At 58.9% G+C, this 20,470-nt stretch overlaps 2 protein-coding genes and 1 non-coding gene across 3 annotated transcripts; all 3 read left to right on the forward strand.

Moving 5' to 3' along the window:
• Positions 1–3,693: 3,693 nt before the first annotated feature.
• Positions 3,694–5,015, forward strand: RPL18A (ribosomal protein L18a). The gene is made up of 5 exons (XM_056119821.1): positions 3,694–3,772; positions 4,055–4,234; positions 4,309–4,438; positions 4,695–4,804; positions 4,889–5,015. Exons 1-5 carry the CDS (start codon positions 3,755–3,757, stop codon positions 4,979–4,981), a joined length of 531 nt encoding a protein of 176 aa, XP_055975796.1. The 5' UTR covers positions 3,694–3,754; the 3' UTR covers positions 4,982–5,015.
• LOC130029042 (small nucleolar RNA SNORA68) lies at positions 4,493–4,624 on the forward strand. Its single transcript, XR_008793258.1, has one exon. It is a non-coding gene; the product is annotated as a small nucleolar RNA SNORA68 (small nucleolar RNA).
• A 1,342-nt stretch (positions 5,016–6,357) lies between the features above and the next one.
• SLC5A5 (solute carrier family 5 member 5) lies at positions 6,358–14,546 on the forward strand. Its single transcript, XM_056119784.1, has 15 exons — positions 6,358–6,745; positions 7,183–7,248; positions 7,491–7,542; positions 7,679–7,746; positions 8,958–9,112; positions 9,465–9,605; positions 9,681–9,810; positions 10,542–10,630; positions 10,894–11,006; positions 11,139–11,209; positions 11,550–11,636; positions 12,132–12,322; positions 13,310–13,428; positions 13,664–13,782; positions 14,105–14,546. Exons 1-15 carry the CDS (start codon positions 6,389–6,391, stop codon positions 14,237–14,239), a joined length of 1,893 nt encoding a protein of 630 aa, XP_055975759.1. The 5' UTR covers positions 6,358–6,388; the 3' UTR covers positions 14,240–14,546.
• The last annotated feature ends 5,924 nt before the right edge of the window (positions 14,547–20,470 follow it).

A 20,470-nucleotide genomic window follows, 5' to 3' on the forward strand; every position in this document is an offset into this window, starting at 1 on the left:
GCTGATTATGAATAACATATGATGTCACGTGGCTGCAGTAGAGGCTGCGCGATTTTGAAATTCCGAAATTTTAACAATTAAATCTGGAGGGGTTTCTGCCAAAACCTGCTGGGTTCCGAGATTTGTTCCTGAGTCTCTTGGATCATGACCGTTAAGCAGCTTGATCAGGAGCCAGAAAGGCCGTTCATGGTAGGCAACCCGGGGTCTCGTTGGGACAGGGAGGAAAGGGCCGACTCTAGCCTCATCCCGTGAGGGCCCGCGAGTCTCGTCACTGCGGGGCAAAACCTGACTGTCCAGTGGCCTCTGGAGGATGGCGGCCACCGGGTTGCCAGGGGGAAACAGGTCAAGGCACAAAACCTATTCCCACCTGGGATGGCCCAGCACTGGTAACCTACTGCAGGGACTGAACGCATTTCTGCCAAAAGTCACTGAGTTCCACAATTTGTTTCTGAGTCTCTGGGATCATGGCAGTTAAGCAGCTTGATCAGGAGCCAGAGAGGCCATTCGTGGGTGGCAACTCGGGATCTCGTTGGAACGGGGAGGAGAGGGTCGGCTCCACCCCATCCTGTGAGGCCCCACGTGTCTTGTCACTGTGGGCCCAAACCTGACTGTTCAGTGGCCTCTGGAGCCTGGCGGCCACCGGGCAGCCAGGGGGAGCAGGCCAAGGCACATCTATTCCCACCTGGGGTGGCCCAGCGCCTGTAACTTACTACAGGGACTGGACGCATTTCTGCCAAAAGCTGTTGGGTCTCTGGGATCATGGCCGTTAAGCAGTTCACTCAGGAACCAGAGAGGCCATGCCTCCGATTATATAGCTGAGCCGGAGGAGGTTTGTGGGTGTGTCTCCCACATACCTAACTTTTGGCTGTTTACTTTCTTAGTAAACTTTGTCCCAAGGTTTTGGGGTCTGACCAAAGGCACAGCAGCAATTTTGGTGTATCTGGAAGTCTGAAGGCGCCATCAGGCTACTGATGCACTCGCCTCACAGGTACGGATTGACCTGCTGGTGGCACCATACCCCCTAGGCATTCTTTTGACGTCCTGTGGAATCCAATCGGTAACGGTTCTAGTCCAGTGGTTATCTCCAAATTGCATTACGTGTCCGGACCATCTGATTTTCGACGCCTTGGCAAATGAGACAATATCTCTGATCCATGATCATTGATGGATATCTGAACTCAAACAATTAATCAAACAATCAATCAATGGCTCCTGCCTTGCGTTTGGCAGACAGGTCTCAATTCCCAGCCAAGAGTCAGCCCTGAGGGACCGGAGTGATAGTACAGCAGGTAGTGCATTTGCCTTGCACAAGGCCAACCTGGGTTCAATGCCCAGCATCCTATATAGTCCCTTGAGCATCGCCAGGAGTGATTCCTGAGTGCAGAGCCAGGAGTAACCCCTGTGCATGGCCGGGTTTGACCCAAAAAGAAAAAAAAAAAAGTCAGCCCTGAGCACAAGGCAGATGTGTCTCCAAAATCCAACTATGCTACATCCATCACTGAGGGGAATTCCTGGGGATGGAAGTGGATGGGAACCCTTAGTCGTATTCATGTGAGAACTCACTGTCGCTGGATGCCAGTTCTTCCCCCGGGGCAAGGGCACTGTGAGCCAATCCCCAGTGCCCCGGTTCTGTGTGGGAGTCACTCCCAGTGGTGCCAGGGCGCAGCAGCCTCTCACCGTGAGGACCAGCGGAGTCCTTGCTTGTAGGTTTTTTGGTTGGTTGGTTGGTTGGTTTGGGGTCACTCCTGGCTGTGCTCAGGAAGTACTCCTGATGAGGTGGGAGACCCTATGGGATGTCGGGCTGGAGGCTGGTCGGCCACGTGCGAGGCAGCGCCCCACCCTCTGTCCTATCACTACGGCCTTCAGCTTTAACTTCTAAAGGGAGGAAGACCCGGTTACTAATCCGGGTCGTGCGGCGAGGAGGGGGGGGGGGATTCAGGCCGCCTGCACAGAAATGAGATGGGAGCCTGGTACCGTGAGCAAGGAAACGCGGCCTGTGCTGCTGCCACCTGCTGGCCACACGCGGCAGCGCCCGAACACAGCCTCCCTCTCAGACCTCCAGGGGAGGAGCTGGGGGTCCTGGATCACGACCCCCTCCCCAACCATCATGCTCCTCACAGGACCGGTGTTTGTCAGGTAGGCGAGTACCATTGTTTCATTTTTCTGTTTTGTTTTGTTTGGGGGCCACACCCAGTGCTGCTTAGGGATCTATCCTGGTGGGTGTCAGGGGACCATATGGGGTGCCAGGGATTGAATCCAGGTTGGTCACGTGCAAGGCAAGCCCCTTACCCCCTGCACTATCGCCCAGGCCTCTTATTGTTTCATTTATTAAATTTGGTTTGGGGGCCACTCCGTGGTGCTCAGAAGACCATGGATTGCGAGGATTGAGCCCAAGGATCCCCCTTGCAAAGTGTTCCAGGCCGTTCTTCTGCTGGTTTCTGAGCGACACCCAGCGGTGCTCAGGGGTTATGTCAGGCTCTATGCTCAGCAGTCACACTTGGCCCTATTCAGGGTCCAGGTAGATGATCCAGGGACCTGAACCAGAACAGACTGCATGGAAGGCGAGCAAGCATCCTACCTGCTACACAATCTCCCCACCCCCTCGGAACCTCTTTACTGCAAAAAGAACCACAGGGTTAACCCTGGAACCACCGGGGTTTAGCTGCGAGTGCCCACTGGGCTGTAGGACTGCTGGAGAAGGTTCTCCCCAGGGCAGAGCCAGGAGGTGTAACACAGATGCATTTTCCCGCATCGTGATTGGAACTCACACCTTCTCTTCCCTAACTGCATGAATGCTTGGGTCAGGCACCAAACGTGAACCACCCAATTTTTCCGAAAAGCTTCTGTTCATCTATAGGCGGGTGGGAGCAATTCAAGGTGTGTGTGGGCGCTGACCTGCTCCTGAGGGTGGGTGCCTTTGCCGTGACCACCGAGCAGCCGTCATTCTAACACACCACACTCTCGTTTCTTCCCCTTTGTATCTCAAAGGATTTAAAATTGTAGAAAAGTGGAAATTGGGGGCGGGAGCAATAGCACAGCGGGTAGGGCATTTGCCTTGCACGTAGCCGACCCAGGTTCGATTCCCAGCATCCCATATGGTTCCCTGAGCACCACCAGGGGTAATTCTTGAGTGCAGAGCCAGGAGTAACCCCTGTGCATCGCCAGGTGTGACCCAAAAAAGCAAAAAAGAAAAAAAAAGTGGAAATTGTGCCAGTGCGTTTGGCCGGGTCTGTAGCACACAGGTCTGACTCCGGGTGTGCTGCATTTGGCCCCCCCGCAGTGCAGATAAGCCATGAAGAGTTAACACTAACTGCAAAGACTTGCTTTCTTTTGGCCACGCCCACCTCAGATCGATGGGTCGAGACCTCTCCCGCAGAAAAGATGGTAAGAATGGGGGAAAACCTGGCTCTCCGTCCATAAAACAAGTAGTTCCATAAGACCGACAGACGCCGCACTCAACCACACAGGACCGCTTACTAAGCCTACAACTCCCGGCGTGCAGCGCGCGTACACACCGCCTCGCGACCGCAGCGAAATTCGAGCGGCGTCCGCGATGCCTTCTGGGAGTTGTAGTCCCAAAATTGGCGAGAACTCTCAGCCAATGAAAACTTAGAGACCCTTGAGTGAGAGGCCTATACGCCAATGAATACGCTCTGTGGATGGGGCGGGATTTCCTGTAGCGAAGTCCTGGAGAGCGACTGCGCGACAACGAGCACTTCCTTTTGCGAGTGGCGGCGAGAGCGGAGCGGTCGCCATGAAGGCCTCGGGCACGGTCAGGCGAGCGCAGCGGGCAGCGGGGCCGGGACTGGGGTTCGGGGCCCGGCGGGCGGGCGCGGGGCACCGGGAGCTTCCAGGGACCGGAGAGCGAGGCGCGTTCCGGACGGCGGGTGGGGGCGTGCGTGCCGCCCGGGACTGTGCGGCCAACATGGCGGCCGCCGCGTGGGGCGCGCGGGGAAGCGGGGCCGGGGTGCAGCTGCGGGGCACGGGGCCTGGCTGGGGTCCGTCCGGGGACTTGGCGCTCGCTACGCCTCACGCCTGCTCCCTCCCACCGTAGCTGCGAGAGTACAAGGTGGTGGGACGCTGTCTGCCCACCCCCAAGTGCCACACGCCGCCCCTGTACCGCATGCGCATCTTCGCCCCCAATCACGTGGTGGCCAAGTCTCGCTTCTGGTACTTCGTGTCACAGTTGAAGAAGATGAAGAAATCCTCGGGCGAGATCGTCTACTGTGGCCAGGTAGGGTGGGGTGACCGCGCCCTGCGTGGGGGGTGCGCCCTGGCCCAGCAGCCCCTCACCCCGCTCTCCCGCAGGTGTTCGAGAAGTCGCCCCTGCGGGTGAAGAACTTTGGCATCTGGCTGCGATACGATTCCCGCAGTGGCACCCACAACATGTACCGGGAGTACCGCGACCTCACCACGGCCGGCGCCGTCACCCAGTGCTGTGCGTGGGACACCAGGGCAAGGGGGAGGAACACCCAACGGGGACCAGGTCCCCTGAGCACCCAAACCCAAGAGCTGCTGCTTCTCGTTGCCGCAGCTTAAACAGCGGTGCCGACAGCAATTGCATCTCGTCGCCTTTGGGGGGCTGGGCGGTGTCCCTCAGAGTGAATTTGGAGGTTCTACAGGACTGGTGTGTGTGAGGGGGGGTGAGCAGCGCGGGGGGTTGGAGGGGATCATCAGCCCGACTGTCTCCGCAGACCGTGACATGGGCGCCCGCCACCGTGCCCGCGCCCACTCCATCCAGATTATGAAGGTGGAGGAAATCCCGGCTAGCAAGTGCCGTCGGCCAGCGGTCAAGCAGTTCCATGTGAGTGTCCTGTCGGGTAGGGAGGGCATGGGGGGGGGGTGGGGCGTGGGCTCCACAACACGCCTGACCCTCTCCTCCCTGCAGGACTCCAAGATCAAGTTCCCGCTGCCCCACCGGGTCCTGAGGCGCCAGCACAAGCCCCGCTTCACCACCAAGAGGCCCAACACCTTCTTCTGAGCTGTGGGAGCTCCAATAAACTCCTCGGCATCCAGGGCGTATTTGGTTCTTGGGGGGGGGGGGCTCAAAAGGGTGCGGCCAGGAGGAGTCTGCCTTGGGATTGGTGGGTGCTTCACCCGGTCTGCTGTCCCGTTGGCATGGGAACAGCAAAGTGGAGCCCTTCCTGTGGCACAGCTTCCACGCCAATGTTTGGGGTTTGCTGACTGTTCTCCTGCTTGCCCTGCTCAGCCCACACTTGTTTGTTGGGGTGCATCTGCTCATCCCCCACTAAAGGAAGCACTGGAGTAGCAGGGCACTATGAGGAAGAATCTCCAGTTCCCCCAAACTCCAGAGTCCAAGTTCCCTGGAAGTTGGGGTCAGTGTTGGCGTACACCCCCCAACCCAATTCTGGAGCATCCATCCCTGCAATCTGGGGAATAGGGGGTCTGTCTTGGTGAGGCTTGTTCTGGAGTGAAATTAGCATTGCCTCCCAATGCCCCTCTGCACAGGGAGCCCTAGATCCTGCTGCGTGGCCCTCCTTGGGGTGGGGTGGTGAGGTCCGGGCATGCAGGAGGATCTTCACTCCTGAATGAGTAGTGTCAGCTGAACTGAGTCAACTGACTGATCAACAGGACAGCAGCCAACCCCTGTCGGGATATCCCCTAAATTCCCCCATCCCTACCAGGAATTAAGTACTGTTTGGTGTACTCCAGAATATGCAAAACATTGGTCTCATGGATAGGCCAGTGCCCATGGGGAGGGGCCTGCACGCTGCATGGCACTACTGTCCTGTGTCTGGACGGGACAGGTGTTTGGCATACAGCAGGGGCCAGGCTGTACCCCATCTGGGGTTCCAGTTATCAACACTAGAAACCCATACCTGCAATTACCAGTTTCCTGGGGAAGCCTATGACCCTCCATGCTTGGGTTCTAATTGGGATGAGCCCCTGAGCTCAGGGGATTCCTGACCGGGGGCACCTGCCCCACCCCCATAGCACACAGGCTGTTGGAACGCTCTGTAGCCCACTCTCCCACCCCCAGTTACACGTGTGTAAGCAGGCCCCGGGAGTGCCAGCCCTCGAGGCAGCACTCTTTGCAGCCTTCTGAGTTGGGTTGCATGGTCTGCCAGACTTCGGAAAAATGCTCGGGATGAGCCCCACGGGGCTGGTCAGAGGCTTGCAGCCTCTGCAGCCAATTTCCCAGCAGGAGGGGAGGGGACCAGCCACCCGCGAGGCCATAGCCCGCCCAGTTCAGAACGCAAAGGGTGCGGGTCCTGCCCACCCCGGGGCGGGGCTGCAGCTTTGCGACCCGGGAGGGCGCCCCATAAATGCGCAGTCGTCCGCAGGGTCCCCAGCAGCCGGCACTGGTGAGGGACTGACCACGGGCCGTGACGGGAGGACACCAAACTCACTGCGTCCCGCAGGACCAATGGCCACCGTCGAGGCAGGGCCTCCGGCCACCTTTGGAGCGTGGGACTACGGGGTCTTCGCGCTCATGCTGTTGGTGTCCACGGGCATCGGGCTGGGCGTCGGGCTGGCGCGCGGTGGACAGCGGAGCGCCGACGACTTCTTCACGGGCGGCCGCCAATTAACGGCCGTGCCCGTGGGCCTGTCGCTGGCCGCCAGCTTCATGTCGGCCGTGCAAGTGCTGGGCGTGCCCGCAGAGGCCGCACGCTTCGGACTCAAGTTCTTGTGGATGTGCCTGGGCCAGCTGCTCAGCTCGGTGCTCTCTGCCACCCTCTTCTTGCCCGTCTTCTATCGCCTGCGGCTAACCAGCACCTACGAGGTGGGACTGCGGGGTTCTGGGAAGTGGCCGGGGCAGTGGGGAGAGGGGCAGGAAGGAGGAAGAGGCAACGCCCTGGAGGTGCGCTCGGCAGGGCCAAACTGGACCCTGAGTGCCCTTCCCTCACCTGCGCGCAGACCCCGGAGCTCTGCGGGGAGCCGGGGTACACAGGTCGCGGGGTCCCCGACGGGCGCCCGCTGCTTCTCAGCGGGGATCCTGCCTCCAGGACAAATGACAGAGTGACCTGTGAACAGTAGTAAAGCGGCCAGACCGCTGGCCATGGACGCTGCGGGGCCCGAGGGGTGCACAGCCGACGATGGCCTCTTGCACACGCCGTGTCCCCGCGACCGAGACGGTCCCGGGTAGGCAGAAGCCTAAGTATTGGCGAAGGACTCGGGTGGGAGCAGTCCAGATGACACCGGTCGGGCTCTTCTTTGCAGTACCTGGAGCTGCGCTTCAGCCGCGCGGTGCGGCTCTGCGGGACCGTGCAGTACCTGGTGGCCACGGTGAGTGGCTACGCCCATCGGCTCTGTCCCCGCCCCAAGCCGCATTTGCCCCGCCCTTCACGAGCCTGCCCCATTCCGAATAGTTCCGCCCACACGCATGGCTTCACCTGTCCCTAAGCCTCACACTTGTGATTGGCCCGGTTCCATCAGGCCCCGCCCACAGTCCACAGGGCCCCGCCCCCGCAGAAGTGCTCTTGCTCTGGGCCCGCCCCTCACCCCCGCTCCCCGCCCTCTGCCTTCAGGTGCTCTACACGGGCATCGTGATCTACGCGCCCGCCCTCATCCTGAACCAGGGTGAGACTGGGAGCCCGGGAGGGGGCTCCGGGGGTTGCATATATGGAAGCACCTGGGGGGGCAGAGCTGACCCCCAGGACCCTGGGGCATCGTTTGCCCCCCACCCCTGTACAACTGGTGAAGGGTGTCTTTGCAGTGACCGGCCTGGACATCTGGGCATCCCTCCTGTCCACAGGAGCCATCTGCACCTTTTATACGACTGTGGTGAGTGACTCCCTCCAAGCAGTCCCCGTGGGAGATTCCAGATCCCTGGTGGGGGACCCCTGAGGCTAGTCCTTCTGAGGAGGCCTGTGCCGCAACCCCTTCTCCATCTCTTCACCCCTGTAATGAAAGGTGATTTTGAAAGGCTTCTTGCTGGGAGCCTGGGAAACTGTAGCTTCAGGTCTGACTGGATCCAGGAGTTATACTTTGGAGTCAGCCCCAGGTTTCTCCCACTTCTGGTTTCTAGAACCATAGAAAGGGAACCAGGGAGCACAGCGGGTATGGCATTTACCTTGCACGCGGCCAACCCGGGTTCGATTCCCAGCATCCCATATGGTTCCCCGAGCACCGCCAGGAGTAATTTCTGAGTGCATGAGCCAGGAATAACCTCTGTGCATCGCTGGGTGTAACCCAAAAAGCAAAAAAAGAAAGAAAAAGAAAGAAAGAAAGAAAGAAAGAAAGAAAGAAAGAAAGAAAGAAAGAACCAGCTGACCAGTCTTCCATAGTAGCACTGCTTGGGCAGCCCCTGCTTAGGATGAATTATGAATGCGATGCTCTGACAGGCTGTTCTTGTGATGAGGGGGTGAGGGGAGAAGGGTCAAAGTGGGGCTGGGTGGAAAGAACAGCCGAACAGCGAGCAAAGTTCCTGTGACAGGTCTCCCTGAGCAGCAGTGTGGCCAGGAGCTGGGCCAGCCACCACCAGGGGAGGTGCAGTTGCTCAGTTTCCTTTGGGGGGCTCCCAAGTAGTTCTCAGCAGGTCTGCTCCCACCCGTGACACTTAGCAGAGCCCTGGAGCTTGGAAGGAGGTTCAGGTGTGGGCCATGGGAGTCACTCCAAGTCACACTGGGACTCAGGGATCAAACCCAGGCCTAGAACACACCAGGCCTTCAAGCAGACTGCCCCAGGGTCTGGAGCAATAGCACAGCGGGTAGGGCATTTGCCTTGCACGCGTCCAACCCAGGTTCGATTCTCAGCATCCCATATGGTCCCCTGAGCACCGCCAGGGGTGATTCCTGAATGCAGAGCCAGGAGTAACCCCTGTGCATCACCGGGTGTGACCCAAAAAGCAAAAAAAAACAAAAACAAAAAAACAAGCAGACTGCCCCACTGCTGGGAGGGATGGCTATAAACCCCATTTTCAGGTGGAGGTACGTGGGGCTGCCAGGGAACTCTGTCCCGGATGCTGCCCGACACCTCTCTCCACACACCTGCAGGGAGGCATGAAGGCGGTGGTCTGGACCGACGTCTTCCAGGTGGTGGTGATGCTGGCTGGCTTCTGGGCCATCCTAATCCGGGGGACCATGCTCGGGGGAGGTCCTGCACAAGTGTTGGAGCTTGTCCAGAACCACTCACGGATCAACCTGCTGGAGTGAGGAAGTGGGGGGCGGGGGCACTGCCAGGGAATCTGTGTGGGAGATGCACCTGGGCCTCCATGTCTGACCTCATAGGGCCTGCAGCTTCTTTACCTGTTCATCTGTCATTGGACGTGGGCTGTCTCCCGATCTTGGCTCTTGTAAATAGTGCTGCAATGAACACAGCATTTCTGTGTTCTCAGGGTAGATGCCAAGGAGTGGAATTTCTGGATCATATGCTAATTGGTGGATTTGTAGCCTGGCAACTCCTATTCACCCTTCAAAACCCACTCCAAATATCCCCCAAAAAGTCTTGATGAGGAGTTTCCAGAATAGCATACAGAGCTGACTTGCTCTGCTCCCACCCAGCTTTGACCTGGACCCCCGGAGCCGCTACACCTTCTGGACCTTTCTGGTGGGGGGTACGCTGGTGTGGCTGTCCATGTACGGGGTGAACCAGGCACAAGTGCAGCGCTACGTGGCCTGTCGCTCGGAGTCGCAGGCCAAACTGTGAGTGTGGGGGAGGGGTGTGTCTGGGATGGGCCTGAGCCGTGCAGGGTGGGTCTGAGGTGACCCCCCCCCCAGGGCTCTGCTCATCAACCAGCTGGGCCTGTTCGTGATAGTGTTCAGCGCGGCCAGCTGCGGGATGGTCATGTTCGCCTTCTATGCCAGCTGTGACCCTCTCCGCACCGGGCGCATCTCTGCCCCCGACCAGGTGAGGTCCAGCCCACCTCTGAGGGGCCTCGTGGTACAGGCTGGGGCTCGCGAGTGTGGAGGGTGGGGGTGAGGAAGCGGGGCCAGGCCCCTCATGATCGTTGCTGCTGTGGCCAAAACCAGGTCCACACAGGCCAGGCCAGGCTGACGGACCTTTAGGGAGGCAGTGAGGGGTCCCTCAGTTGTGCTGCTCTTGTGCTGGCCCCAGGAAAGCATGGTGGTGGGATGGTGCTCTAGGGGTACGCCCTCTTTATTTACACACATATATGCACACATACATACACAAACCCACACACACATGCTCACATACACACATGCTCTCACAAATATACTCACACCCAGGCATACACAGGCATGTATGCATGCACACAACCATGCTCATGCACACATATACTCGCTTACATATACACTTGTACACTCACACTCATGCTCACACACACATACACACACATGCACTCACACATCCTGCCTGGGTCATCCGCCAGCCTGCAGCTCCCACCTGGGACCCCCTTCTTCTGCCATCCCCTTCCTGGGCCGCACCCTGGATAGCCCAGTGAGTGACCCTGACCTCCGTCCTCGCCCATGCGGGAGAGGCAGACCGGGGCCCCTGTCTTGGTAGGATCTCTGTACATTGCACTGTCAGGAGCACCCTGAGTGCACTGTGGTGCCCTGGGCACTGGCATGAGAAGCAGCAGGGGCTTCCCGAGACTAACACTCCCCCTACTCTCCCAGTACATGCCCATGCTGGTGCTGGACATCTTCCGGGATTTGCCCGGGGTCCCTGGGCTCTTCCTGGCCTGCGCCTACAGCGGCACCCTCAGGTGAGCCCAACCATGCCCCGCCCAGAGCTTCCTGGTCACTGGTCCCTCCACAGGAGACCCTGGGGGTTCCTCGGAGACTGACCAGGGGAGGGAGCCTAAGGCCTCCCAGGGCCCTCAGCGCTGTCCTCCCAGCCTCCCGCTGGGTTTTTCACACCCCGTTATTCTGCCTTGGATGAGGTCACCACGTGGGGCTGAGGGGTCCTGGCAGGTCCCCATGGGAGAAGGGGTGGAGATGGGGTCGCCCAGCGCCTGCTTGCCCCCAGCACGGCGTCCACCAGCATCAATGCGATGGCGGCTGTCACCCTGGAAGATCTGCTCAAGCCACGCCTACGCGGCCTGGGGCCCCGCCGGCTGGTTCTGGTGTCCAAGGCGCTTTGTGAGTGCGGGTCTGGGGGCGTGGGGGGACCCACGTGGGGCCCGGCAGCTGGTGCTGGTGTCCAAGGTGCCGTGTGAGCCCGGGTCTGGGGGCGCGGGGGCTCCCCAGCTGATGGTATCCCGCACCCCGCAGCGTTCATCTATGGTTCCGCCTGCCTCACTGTGGCTGCCCTGTCCTCGCTGCTGGGGGGCGGTGTCCTCCAGGTGAGTGCGAAGCGGGAGTCCCCAGAGCCAGGGTCTGCCCACAGCTGAGGTCCCCCAGCCCCAGAGCAGCGCTGACTGGCAGGTGGCAGTAGAGTCAGCGCCCCATCAGCATTGTGGCCCGGCAAAAGAGCCCCTCCCCCTGTAGGGAAACTAAGGAACAGAGTTGGATAAGGGCGCAGGGAGAGGGGGGTGAGGTGGGAAAACAACTCAAAAACCTGCCGCAGCACAGGTAAGATTTGATGCTGGCATCCTGGGAGAGCCCCCCACTACAAATAAAAAGGCCTTTTTAGGGCTTGCTTTCCCAGTGGGTAAACTGAAGCTGCTCACCCCCCCTCCCCAGGGCTCCTTCACGGTCATGGGCGTCATCAGCGGCCCCCTGCTCGGGGCCTTCATCCTGGGCATCTTCCTTCCCTCCTGTAACTCGCGGGTGAGATCCACTGGGGTCGGGTCCGGATGGCGGAAGGGTGGGGGGGTGCCCTTTTGCACAGGAACAGGGATATTTGGTGGGGGCATTGTGGGCGGAGGTGTTTGGGGCGTGTCCTATGCGTGGCGGGTGGGGCATGCACAAGGGTGGGACTTTGTTTGGGGTGTGGTCTGTGTAGGGGTGGGGTCTTGTGGGCGGGGCTCCATTGGGCTGGGCACATACTGGGCCGGACTTGTTTCTGGGCGTGGTCTGTGCGGGGCCGGGAACTTGTAGGCGGGGCTCCATGGGGCAGGGCACTGCTGGGGCAGGGCATTGTGGGTGGGGTCTTTGGGGGCGGGGCTCCCTAGAGCAGGGCACATACTGGGGCGGGGCTTGTTCGGGGGTGTGTTGGGGCTTTGAGGGGCGGGGCGTTGTGGGCGGGACTTCATAGGACACGGCATATGCTGGGGCTAGCGTGTTCAGGGGCTGGACGCTGCTGACACTGCTACCGGGTCCCAGGGCGTGCTCTCTGGTCTGGCAGCGGGCTTGGCACTATCACTGTGGGTGGCCGTGGGCGCCACCCTGTACCCGCCCAGCCCACAGTCCATGGGGGAGCTGTCGACTTCGGCTGCCGGCTGCGCCCAGCTCCTGGCCAACGCCTCCCTCCTGAACCAGCAGGGCACCGCTAACGCCTCCAGTGAGGGCCACAGGTGAGCCCAGTGGACACGTGCGAGGGCACGAAGGTAGGAGGTCCTTTGGGCACCTTCCAGCGTCCTTGGTGTCCTCCCCAAGTTCTGTGGTACTTTGTGGCCATATCTGTCTAGATGCAGTCTCCTGTCTGCAGCTGCACACTGTCCCCACATCGTGCCAGTGCTTCCTCATGTCACCATTCTGTCCTTTGGGAAGCCTGCGGGTCTCCTGTGTTTTCTTTGAAGACTCAGGAGCCTGGAAGGCTCACCCCCAGTCCTCTGCCCTCCCTATAAACCAGGCCATATCTCCCCTTGGGTATTTGCTCCTTGTCTTCATATCTGCTGCCAGCGAGGTTCGACCTTTGCTGAGGGGCTCACTATTCCCTCCCATCCTGATCCTGAGGGCCGTCTCTGTCCCGGTGACCATGTCCCTCCTACCCCCAGCATGTTTATTTATTTTTTGGCTTTTTGGGTCACACCCAGTGATGCTCAGGGGTTACTCCTGGCTCTGCACTCAGAAATTACTTCTGGCAGTGCTCAGGGAACCAAATGGGGTGCTGGGGATCGAACCTAGGTTGACTGAATGCAAGGCAAATGCCCTCCCCGCTATACTATTACTCTGCCCCCCAACCCCCACCCCGTGTGAGTATGGATGAGATTTTTCTCTCTCTCCTGCCCTTGAGTGCGCTACCACTGACAAAGCTCAGGGAACCGCTCAGGATTTTCCTCTCAGGTTTCATTTAATTTGGTCCAGGACAGGATGGTGACGGGGAACCAGGAGGGGGATGCAGGGACACAGAAGCCGCCCTGAGCAGTGTTTTAATGACACTCCCTGGGGCGTGGCAGGGTGTGCTGGGGTGGAGGTCTGGAGTGAGGGTTCATTAACTGCTGAGCGCACCTCGCTATTGCACAGGGGGCCTGGGAGCTGGGAGAGGAGCGGCAGGTAGGAGATATGTGCATTGGGGGTAGCTTGGGGATAACCTCCTAACTCTCTCCCTGCTTCCTCAGCGGGGACACTGGCCTGCCAGCCTTGGCCAACAGTTTGTATGCCATCTCCTACCTCTATTATGGAGCCCTGGGCACGGTGGTCACGGTGCTGTGTGGTGCCCTTGTCAGTTGCCTGATGGGTAAGAAGAAGCTACTGGCAAGCTGGGAGGGTGCAGGAAGGGGGGCCCCGTGGGGTCACCCAGAATCTTGCAGAGCTGGCCCTGATGGCTCCCTGTCCCTTGCCGGAAGGGGTGGGTGGGACCAGGAACAGGGAACCGGCATGGAGCTGTTCCTGGTGCTGAAACGGCCACCACCGCAGCCGCTGGTCTCCTCAAAGGCCCCCCTCCCCCCACCCCCGTCTCCCCGCACCCCCAGGTCCCACAAAGCGTGCTTCCGTGGGTCCCGGGCTGCTGTGGTGGGACCTGGGCAGGCAGATGACGCCTGTGGCAGGACAGGAAGAAGCCGTCGTGCTGGATGATGGCGCTTTGGTGAAGGTACGAACCCAGGCCGGGTGAGGGCTGGGATGTGGATGGTGAGTGGGCGTCTGGGAAAGCGACCCTCAGCAGGGCTATCCAGCGGTGTCCTGTCTCCCCAAGCCCTCATTTCATTGTTTCCGATTTTGCAACTCCAGTCTGTGGCCAGGCATCAAGTCTTTGGTGCAAACTTAAGAGGGCTTCATCCCCGAGGGTTGGAGGACGTGCATGGGTGGGGATGCCCCTTTCCTCAGCCCGCAAAGGGTCCAGCGGTGGGGGCGTGCAGGAAAGGGAGTGCGGGCTAAAACTAGGATTCCACTGGTATTTCCTGCCTCCCCGCCAGGGCGTGGAGACACTGACCCCGAGAGCCAAGAATTCCCCGGAGCTCCTGCCCGCTGAGGACCGTCCACTCTTCCAGGGGGCAGAGGGGTCCAGTGCCAGGGCTCCAGGCCCGGACCTGCGCGAGACGAACCTCTGAGGGTGGGCGGAACTCAGGATGGCCAATCCCAGGCCAGCAGTCGAGGGCTCAGGTTCTGATTGGCTGGAACGCACTTCTATGCAGATGAGCCGGGCGTAGGGGGGTCCAGCCCCCTCTGACTTTTCCCTTATCTATGATGCAGAAAAGGCCCCATCCAGGGACAGGGAAACTGAGGCCCGGAGAGGGGCAGCCATTTGGTCAAGGTACTTACGAAGCAGACTCCCCCAGGAGTCCTGAGTTAGAGGTCACTGGGAGCAGGAATGAAAATTAAGGATTCAGTTTCCCGGGCCAGCACAGCAGGGCACTGTTGGGGAGAGCCAGGGTGGATGCAGAGGGCCAGTCACTGGCACGGCCCAGCTCATCCCAGAGGCGCTTTCTCTGCAGTCATGACCGGCTCCGCACACCTGCCGATGGACAAGGCTTTTGCGGGGCTCCTGCACCGTAACCTGGGTGCCCCCTCCTGAACCGGCGGCCCACCCCGACCTCTTCCTTCACACTTCTCCTGGCGCACCCCGAACCCCCAAATAAAGAAGCCAGAGCCACTTGCTGGTCCAGTCAGTGTGGTGGGTTGTGGCGGCGAGCGAGACTGGTCTCCCCTCTGCAGAATTGCTGCGTGTACTTTGGAGCTAGAGAACGTTCTGCAGGGAGGTCAGGCCCAGGGGTGGACATCTCTTAGAGAAACATCCTTGAATTCCAGCAAGGATGTGGGCGCCAGGGGCTGTTGCCCGGGAAGTCTGACTAGGGGGTGGGGTCCACAGCCCCCTTCAGAGCCTGGTGCTCCTGTGTGCTTGTCCTCTCCTGCCCGGCTGGGCGCTCCCAGCTCATCTGAGCTCCATTTGCTGATTATTTAACCTTGCTGTTGAACCCTCACCCCCAACCACCTCCCCAGAACTGCCGAAGGGTCCCCTGCATACAGTCCTCTCAGTGACCCAGCCCACACCTCCTTCCTGGGGCGCGTCCCCTTCCCCCCCCCCCCTTATTGACAGAGCTGAGGAGAACAGCTCACAGCGCCTGGCCACCCCTGGCCTCCAGGCCTCTCTCCAGCTCTCCTGCCGCTCTTGGCATCCTCAGCTGTGTCCAGAGAACCCCCCCCCACACACACACACACATTCTTGTTAGTTCTGGATGGGCAGTTGGGTCACCAGAGAGGGCCGGAGGCGGGGCTGGGCAGGAAGTTATGAGTGTGTGCCAGCAGCGCCCCAGGTGCTCCTCCATGCTTGCTCACCGCCAGCTGCAGGCTTGACTGGCTCCAGGCACGGGGTGGGGGGCAGGGGTGGGAGGGGACTCTGCTGGCTGCTGATGGAATGCCCCCTAAACCACATCCCTGCAGGTCCCAGCTCTGTCCTGCAGACTCATGAAATGACTTCATTTGAGTGTGGGCTTGAGCTTGGGGTCTCACGTCGCCAGGCAAGCGCCAGTGCTGAGCTGCTTGAATTGGTGGCCGACCCTCTCTGGGAATCTCCTTACCCTCTATTTATCCAAACTGGCTCATGGTTGCTACATAGCATAGATCAAACTTAGGGTTACCCCAGCAACAGAACACACACAACAGAACCCATCACACAACAGAACCCATCACACAAAATATCGAACCCATGAGCAACAGAACCCATCACACAAAATGTCGAACCCATGGACAACAGAACCCATCACACAAAATGTCGAGAGGGACCAGAGCCTGAGTAGAGGAAGGAGGGCGTTGGACTTGCACACAGCTGACCCAGGTTCAATTCCCAGAATCCCATAAGATCCCTTGAGCTCCACCAGGAGTGACCCCTGAGCACTGCCAGGTGCTACATCAAAATTTAAAAGCCCAGAAGATATTTGAATTATATTTGAATATTTGAATCCCATTATCTGAACTACATGGAGGCGTATTTATTTTCCTTCAAGAACCTATCAATTGGGGCTGGAGTGATAGCATAGCGGGCAGGGCGTTTGCCTTGCACGTGGCCAACCTGGGTTGATTCCCAACATCCCATATGGTCCTCCAAGCACCGCCAGGAGTAATTCCTGATCCATGAGCCAGGAGTAACCCCTGAGCACCACTGAGTGTAACCCAAAAAGAAAAAAAAAGAATCAATCATGTGTTTTCCTGAACCACAATAATCAATCTTATTTGTTTCTTCTTTAAAATTTGTTTCACTTTTGGGCTGGAGCGATAGCACAGCAAGTAGGACGTTTGCCTTGCATGTGGTCGACCCGGGTTCGATTCCCAGCATCCCAGATGGTCCCCTGAGCACTGCCAGGAGTGAGTCCTGAGTGCAAAGCCAGGAGTAACCCCTGAGTATCGCCAGGTGTGACCCGAAAAGCAAAAAAAAAAAAAAATACACAGAGGCCGGAGAGATAACACAGCAGGGAGGACATGGCAAACCTGGGTTCTCATCTAGTTCTCTGAGCACTGTCAGGAATGATTCCTGAATGTAGAGCCTGGAAAAACCCCATGAGCATTGCCAAGTGTGCCTCTCCACAAATAAAGAGAACAAATTAAAAGAAACCCCCCCACACACACAATACTAAGTTTAAAGATTATTCTGGAAGGTTCACTCTGAGATTCCACAGACCCTGCATGGCACATCTGATGGACAGAATAAAATAATGAACAGAAACAAAACAAAGCAGTCTGCTGGGGAGAGGCTTCACAAGTGGAAACTGGTTCAGCGCCAGGCACCCCAAACAGAACCACGAGCCCCATCCTGGACCCATCCTAAGGGGTGATGTGCTGGACAGGCGTGGACTCCTGGGGTTTGACAGGTGCCAGACACATGAACCTGCCTGCCCCCTCCCCCTCAGGCTCCCAGGACTGACCCATCGCTCACACTCGCTGTGCAATCAGTGACTGTTCGCATGCTATGGTGGGGGCAGAACGGCGAGGTGCAGGGAGGCAATTGCTTGTCTCCGACAGACCCCGCAGAGGCGGCTCCCCACCACTCCTTGGGGCCTAGCCCGGGGCCCTGTTTGATATGGAGAAAGGGGCACCTGATCAGCACGTCTCAGGGCACATGTGCCCTGGTTTCGGGGACGGGCCAGTGCCAGGACCCGGCTACTCCTCAGCTGGGTTCCCCGGCCTCTGCAGAGGGCAAGGGTGGGGTCCACTCTGGAAATCTCTTCTCAAACATTTGTTTTCCAACAAGCCTCTGCTGGAGCCCTTGTACTTTAGCCTGGCTCTGAGAAAGCAGCTCTGCGGGGCAGGGGGCAGGGGTGGGGCCACGGGTTTGTAGGGGGGCCACAGAGCATCCTGGACTAGGCCTTGTGGACACAGGGTCCACAACTTCCAATCGACAGGGTGAGCCCCCAACCCCGGAGGACCCCAAACCCTGCCCTGGGCAGGACAGACACACAGTCCCCCAATGTGGAGCCCTGGAGACCAGAGCCCAGAATGCCCCGGGGACGTAGAGGATGGGGTCAGGAAGGGGCTGTGTGTCCTGGGGGTGGGGACAGCCACGGAGGTGGATGCTCACAGGCCGTCTGAGGTACCTGGCGCTCTCGCCTGACTCTGGAGGCAGGGTCTGTGGTGCACTTTCTTTTTCCTTTCTTTCTTTTTTTTTTATTTTTTGCTTTTTGGGTCACACCCAGCAATGCACAGGGGTTACTCCTGGCTCTGCACTCAGTATTCATGCCCGGCAGTGCTCAGGAGACCATATGGGATGCTGAGAATTGAACCCGGGTTGGCCACATGCAAGGCAAACGCTTTACCCGCCATGCTATTGCTCCAGCCCCTCTTTTTTGTTTTTTTTAAGTAAAAAGATTTTATTTGGAGGGTTTTTTTGAAGGGAAGGAGGGAGACAAAGTTGGAGAACGTAGAGAGTAAGAGACAGTAACACGCTCAAGAGGGAACAAGGGCTCCTCCAAGGGCCCTCATACACCCTACATACACCCCAGCATTAGATAGGAAGCATGAAATGACATATCTCAAGAGGGGAGATGCGGGCGACACATGTGCTCAGGCACCATATGTGGGGGATGGAACCCGAACTTGGCCACGCGGGTGCAAGCAGCACATGGGCTCAGGCAGCATATGTGCCTGTGGTGCACTTTCTATCGGAGAGAGTTCATCGGGGACCCCGGGTAGAGCTCGGGCTAACTTCCTGCCTCTGTGCTCAGGGATAACTCCCAGATTTGTGCTCAGAGATCACCCTGGCAGGACTCAGGGATTGAACCTGTGCCGATCACATGCAAGGCTGCCCCCCCGCCGACCCCCGCTGTACTGCCCCCAGCCCTCTCACTCCAGCTGCATGGCTTTCATCCCAGTCTGAGGACCAGAACAAGCATCCGTGTCCCAGAGCGCTGGAGCTAGAGGTACTGGCGGGTACTGGGGTTAGGGGATGACTTTGCTCTCTCCCTCTGACCGACCCAGTGCGTGGTCTGGGGGCCGTGCCTGGACATGCCTGTTGCTTGGGGCACCCCTCTGTGGCAGCCCCCTTAGTCTCAGCTGGGGCAGAGGGGTCCGGGCCAGTTATGGGGTTGGGACTCCCTGCAGTCAGGTGGCCCAAAGGGAGCTGTGGCTGGGAGCTGGTGGGAGGCTGGGAGGCCAGGCAGGAAGTGGGGTGCATCCCCAGGCGCCTTGATCTTTATCTCAGGGACAGGAATGGGGCGTGAGCCAGAGGCACTGCTCCAGCCCCACCTCTTGTTTGCTCTGACACAGGGGTGAGAACCGCCCTCTGCTGCTCTTTTCCTTCTCTTTCTCAGTTTCGGGGCCACACTGGAGGTGCTCAGGGCTGGCTCCTGACTGTGCCCAGGGACAACTCCTGGCAGGACCTGGTGGGACCCTCGAGGGTGTGGGGGATGGAACCCGAGCTGGCTGTGTGAGGCCAGTGCCTTACCCTGTGCTCTTTCTCCGACCCTGGTTTCTATTTTGATCTTTTACTAGTGTTCTCTCCTCTGCCGTCTGCATGGACAGATAGATGGTCAGTCAGCAGACAGATGGTCAGACAGCCAACAGAGGCAGATGAACAGCCAACAGGCAGAGAGCCGACAGAAAAATAGACGGACAGCCAGTGGACATAGAGACAGTCAACAGATGGACAGCCAGTAGACAGACAGCTGACAGACATATGGACAATCAGACAGCCCGCAGGCAGATGGACAGACAGCTGACAGACAGATCAACAGACAGATGGTCAAATAATCAACAGACGGTCAGACAGCCGACAGACAGCCAAGCAGACCTAGAGAGGTGATGGTTAGGACAATGGTAGGGCAGCAGGTAGGTGTTTGCCGTGCACGCAGCCAACCTGGGTTCCGTCCTCCACATCCCACATGGCTGAGGCATGAGCATCCCCAGGTGCGGCCCCCACCAAATGAGAAACACGAGGTTGGGGGGCTCCAGTGAGAACCCCAGAGTAACTCTACCCAGACCCAGCGAATAATCCAGAGCCCAAATTTGCACCTGCACAGGGCAGATGAGGGTAGCGGCAGGGGCGGCTTCCTGGACGGCTCATTCTGGGTTCTGGCAGGGGTCACCAGAGAGGCCAACGTCAGTGCTTCTGTCAACAGAGACCACAGGGGGCCCTGCTCCAGGGTGGCCACAACCCGGTTCCTCTGCCCCTGCAGCTTATTTTTGCAAGACCTGGCCGCAATCCCAGGGAAGTTTAACCCTGCACTGCCTGGGACTCTTCACCAATGTACCAATGTATTCTTCCATGCAGGTACCCCCCCAGACAAGGACAGGGATCCCCGCTCCTCTTCCCAATGGTGTCACGGCTGTGAGAGACTTGCGGCAAGGACAGAGGCAGGTGGGGGCATGTGCTGGCACTCAGATGAGAGGAGTGGGGGGGATTGGACCCTTTTTTTTTTTTTTGCTTTTTGGGTCACACCCGGTGATGCACAGGGGTTACTCCTGGCTCTGCACTCAGGAATTACGCCTGGCAGTGCTCAGGGGACCATATGGGATGCTGGGAATTGAACCTGGGTCGGCTGCATGCAAGGCAAAAACTCCTTACCCGCTGTGCTATCTCTCCAGCCCCATGGACCCTTTCTTTAGGTGCCCAAAGGGTAGCTCACCAGGGACACCCACTCTGCCGGGGACCAATGGACCTGGGGCTGGGAGCAGGAGAGGGTCGTGCCAGCCACTGGCATACTCAGAGAGGGCTTGGGGGGGGGGCGGCCAGAGAGATGGTACTTGGGGAAGGCATTTGCCTGATACAGTTCGATCTCTGGCACCACATAGGGTCCCCAGAGCCTCACCAGGGTGATCCCTGGGCACAGAGAAGAGTGAGCCCTAAGCACCTA

Source organism: Sorex fumeus, unplaced genomic scaffold, assembly GCF_029834395.1.
Source record: "Sorex fumeus unplaced genomic scaffold, SorFum_2.1 ptg000041l, whole genome shotgun sequence".
NCBI classification, from domain to species: domain Eukaryota; kingdom Metazoa; phylum Chordata; class Mammalia; order Eulipotyphla; family Soricidae; genus Sorex; species Sorex fumeus.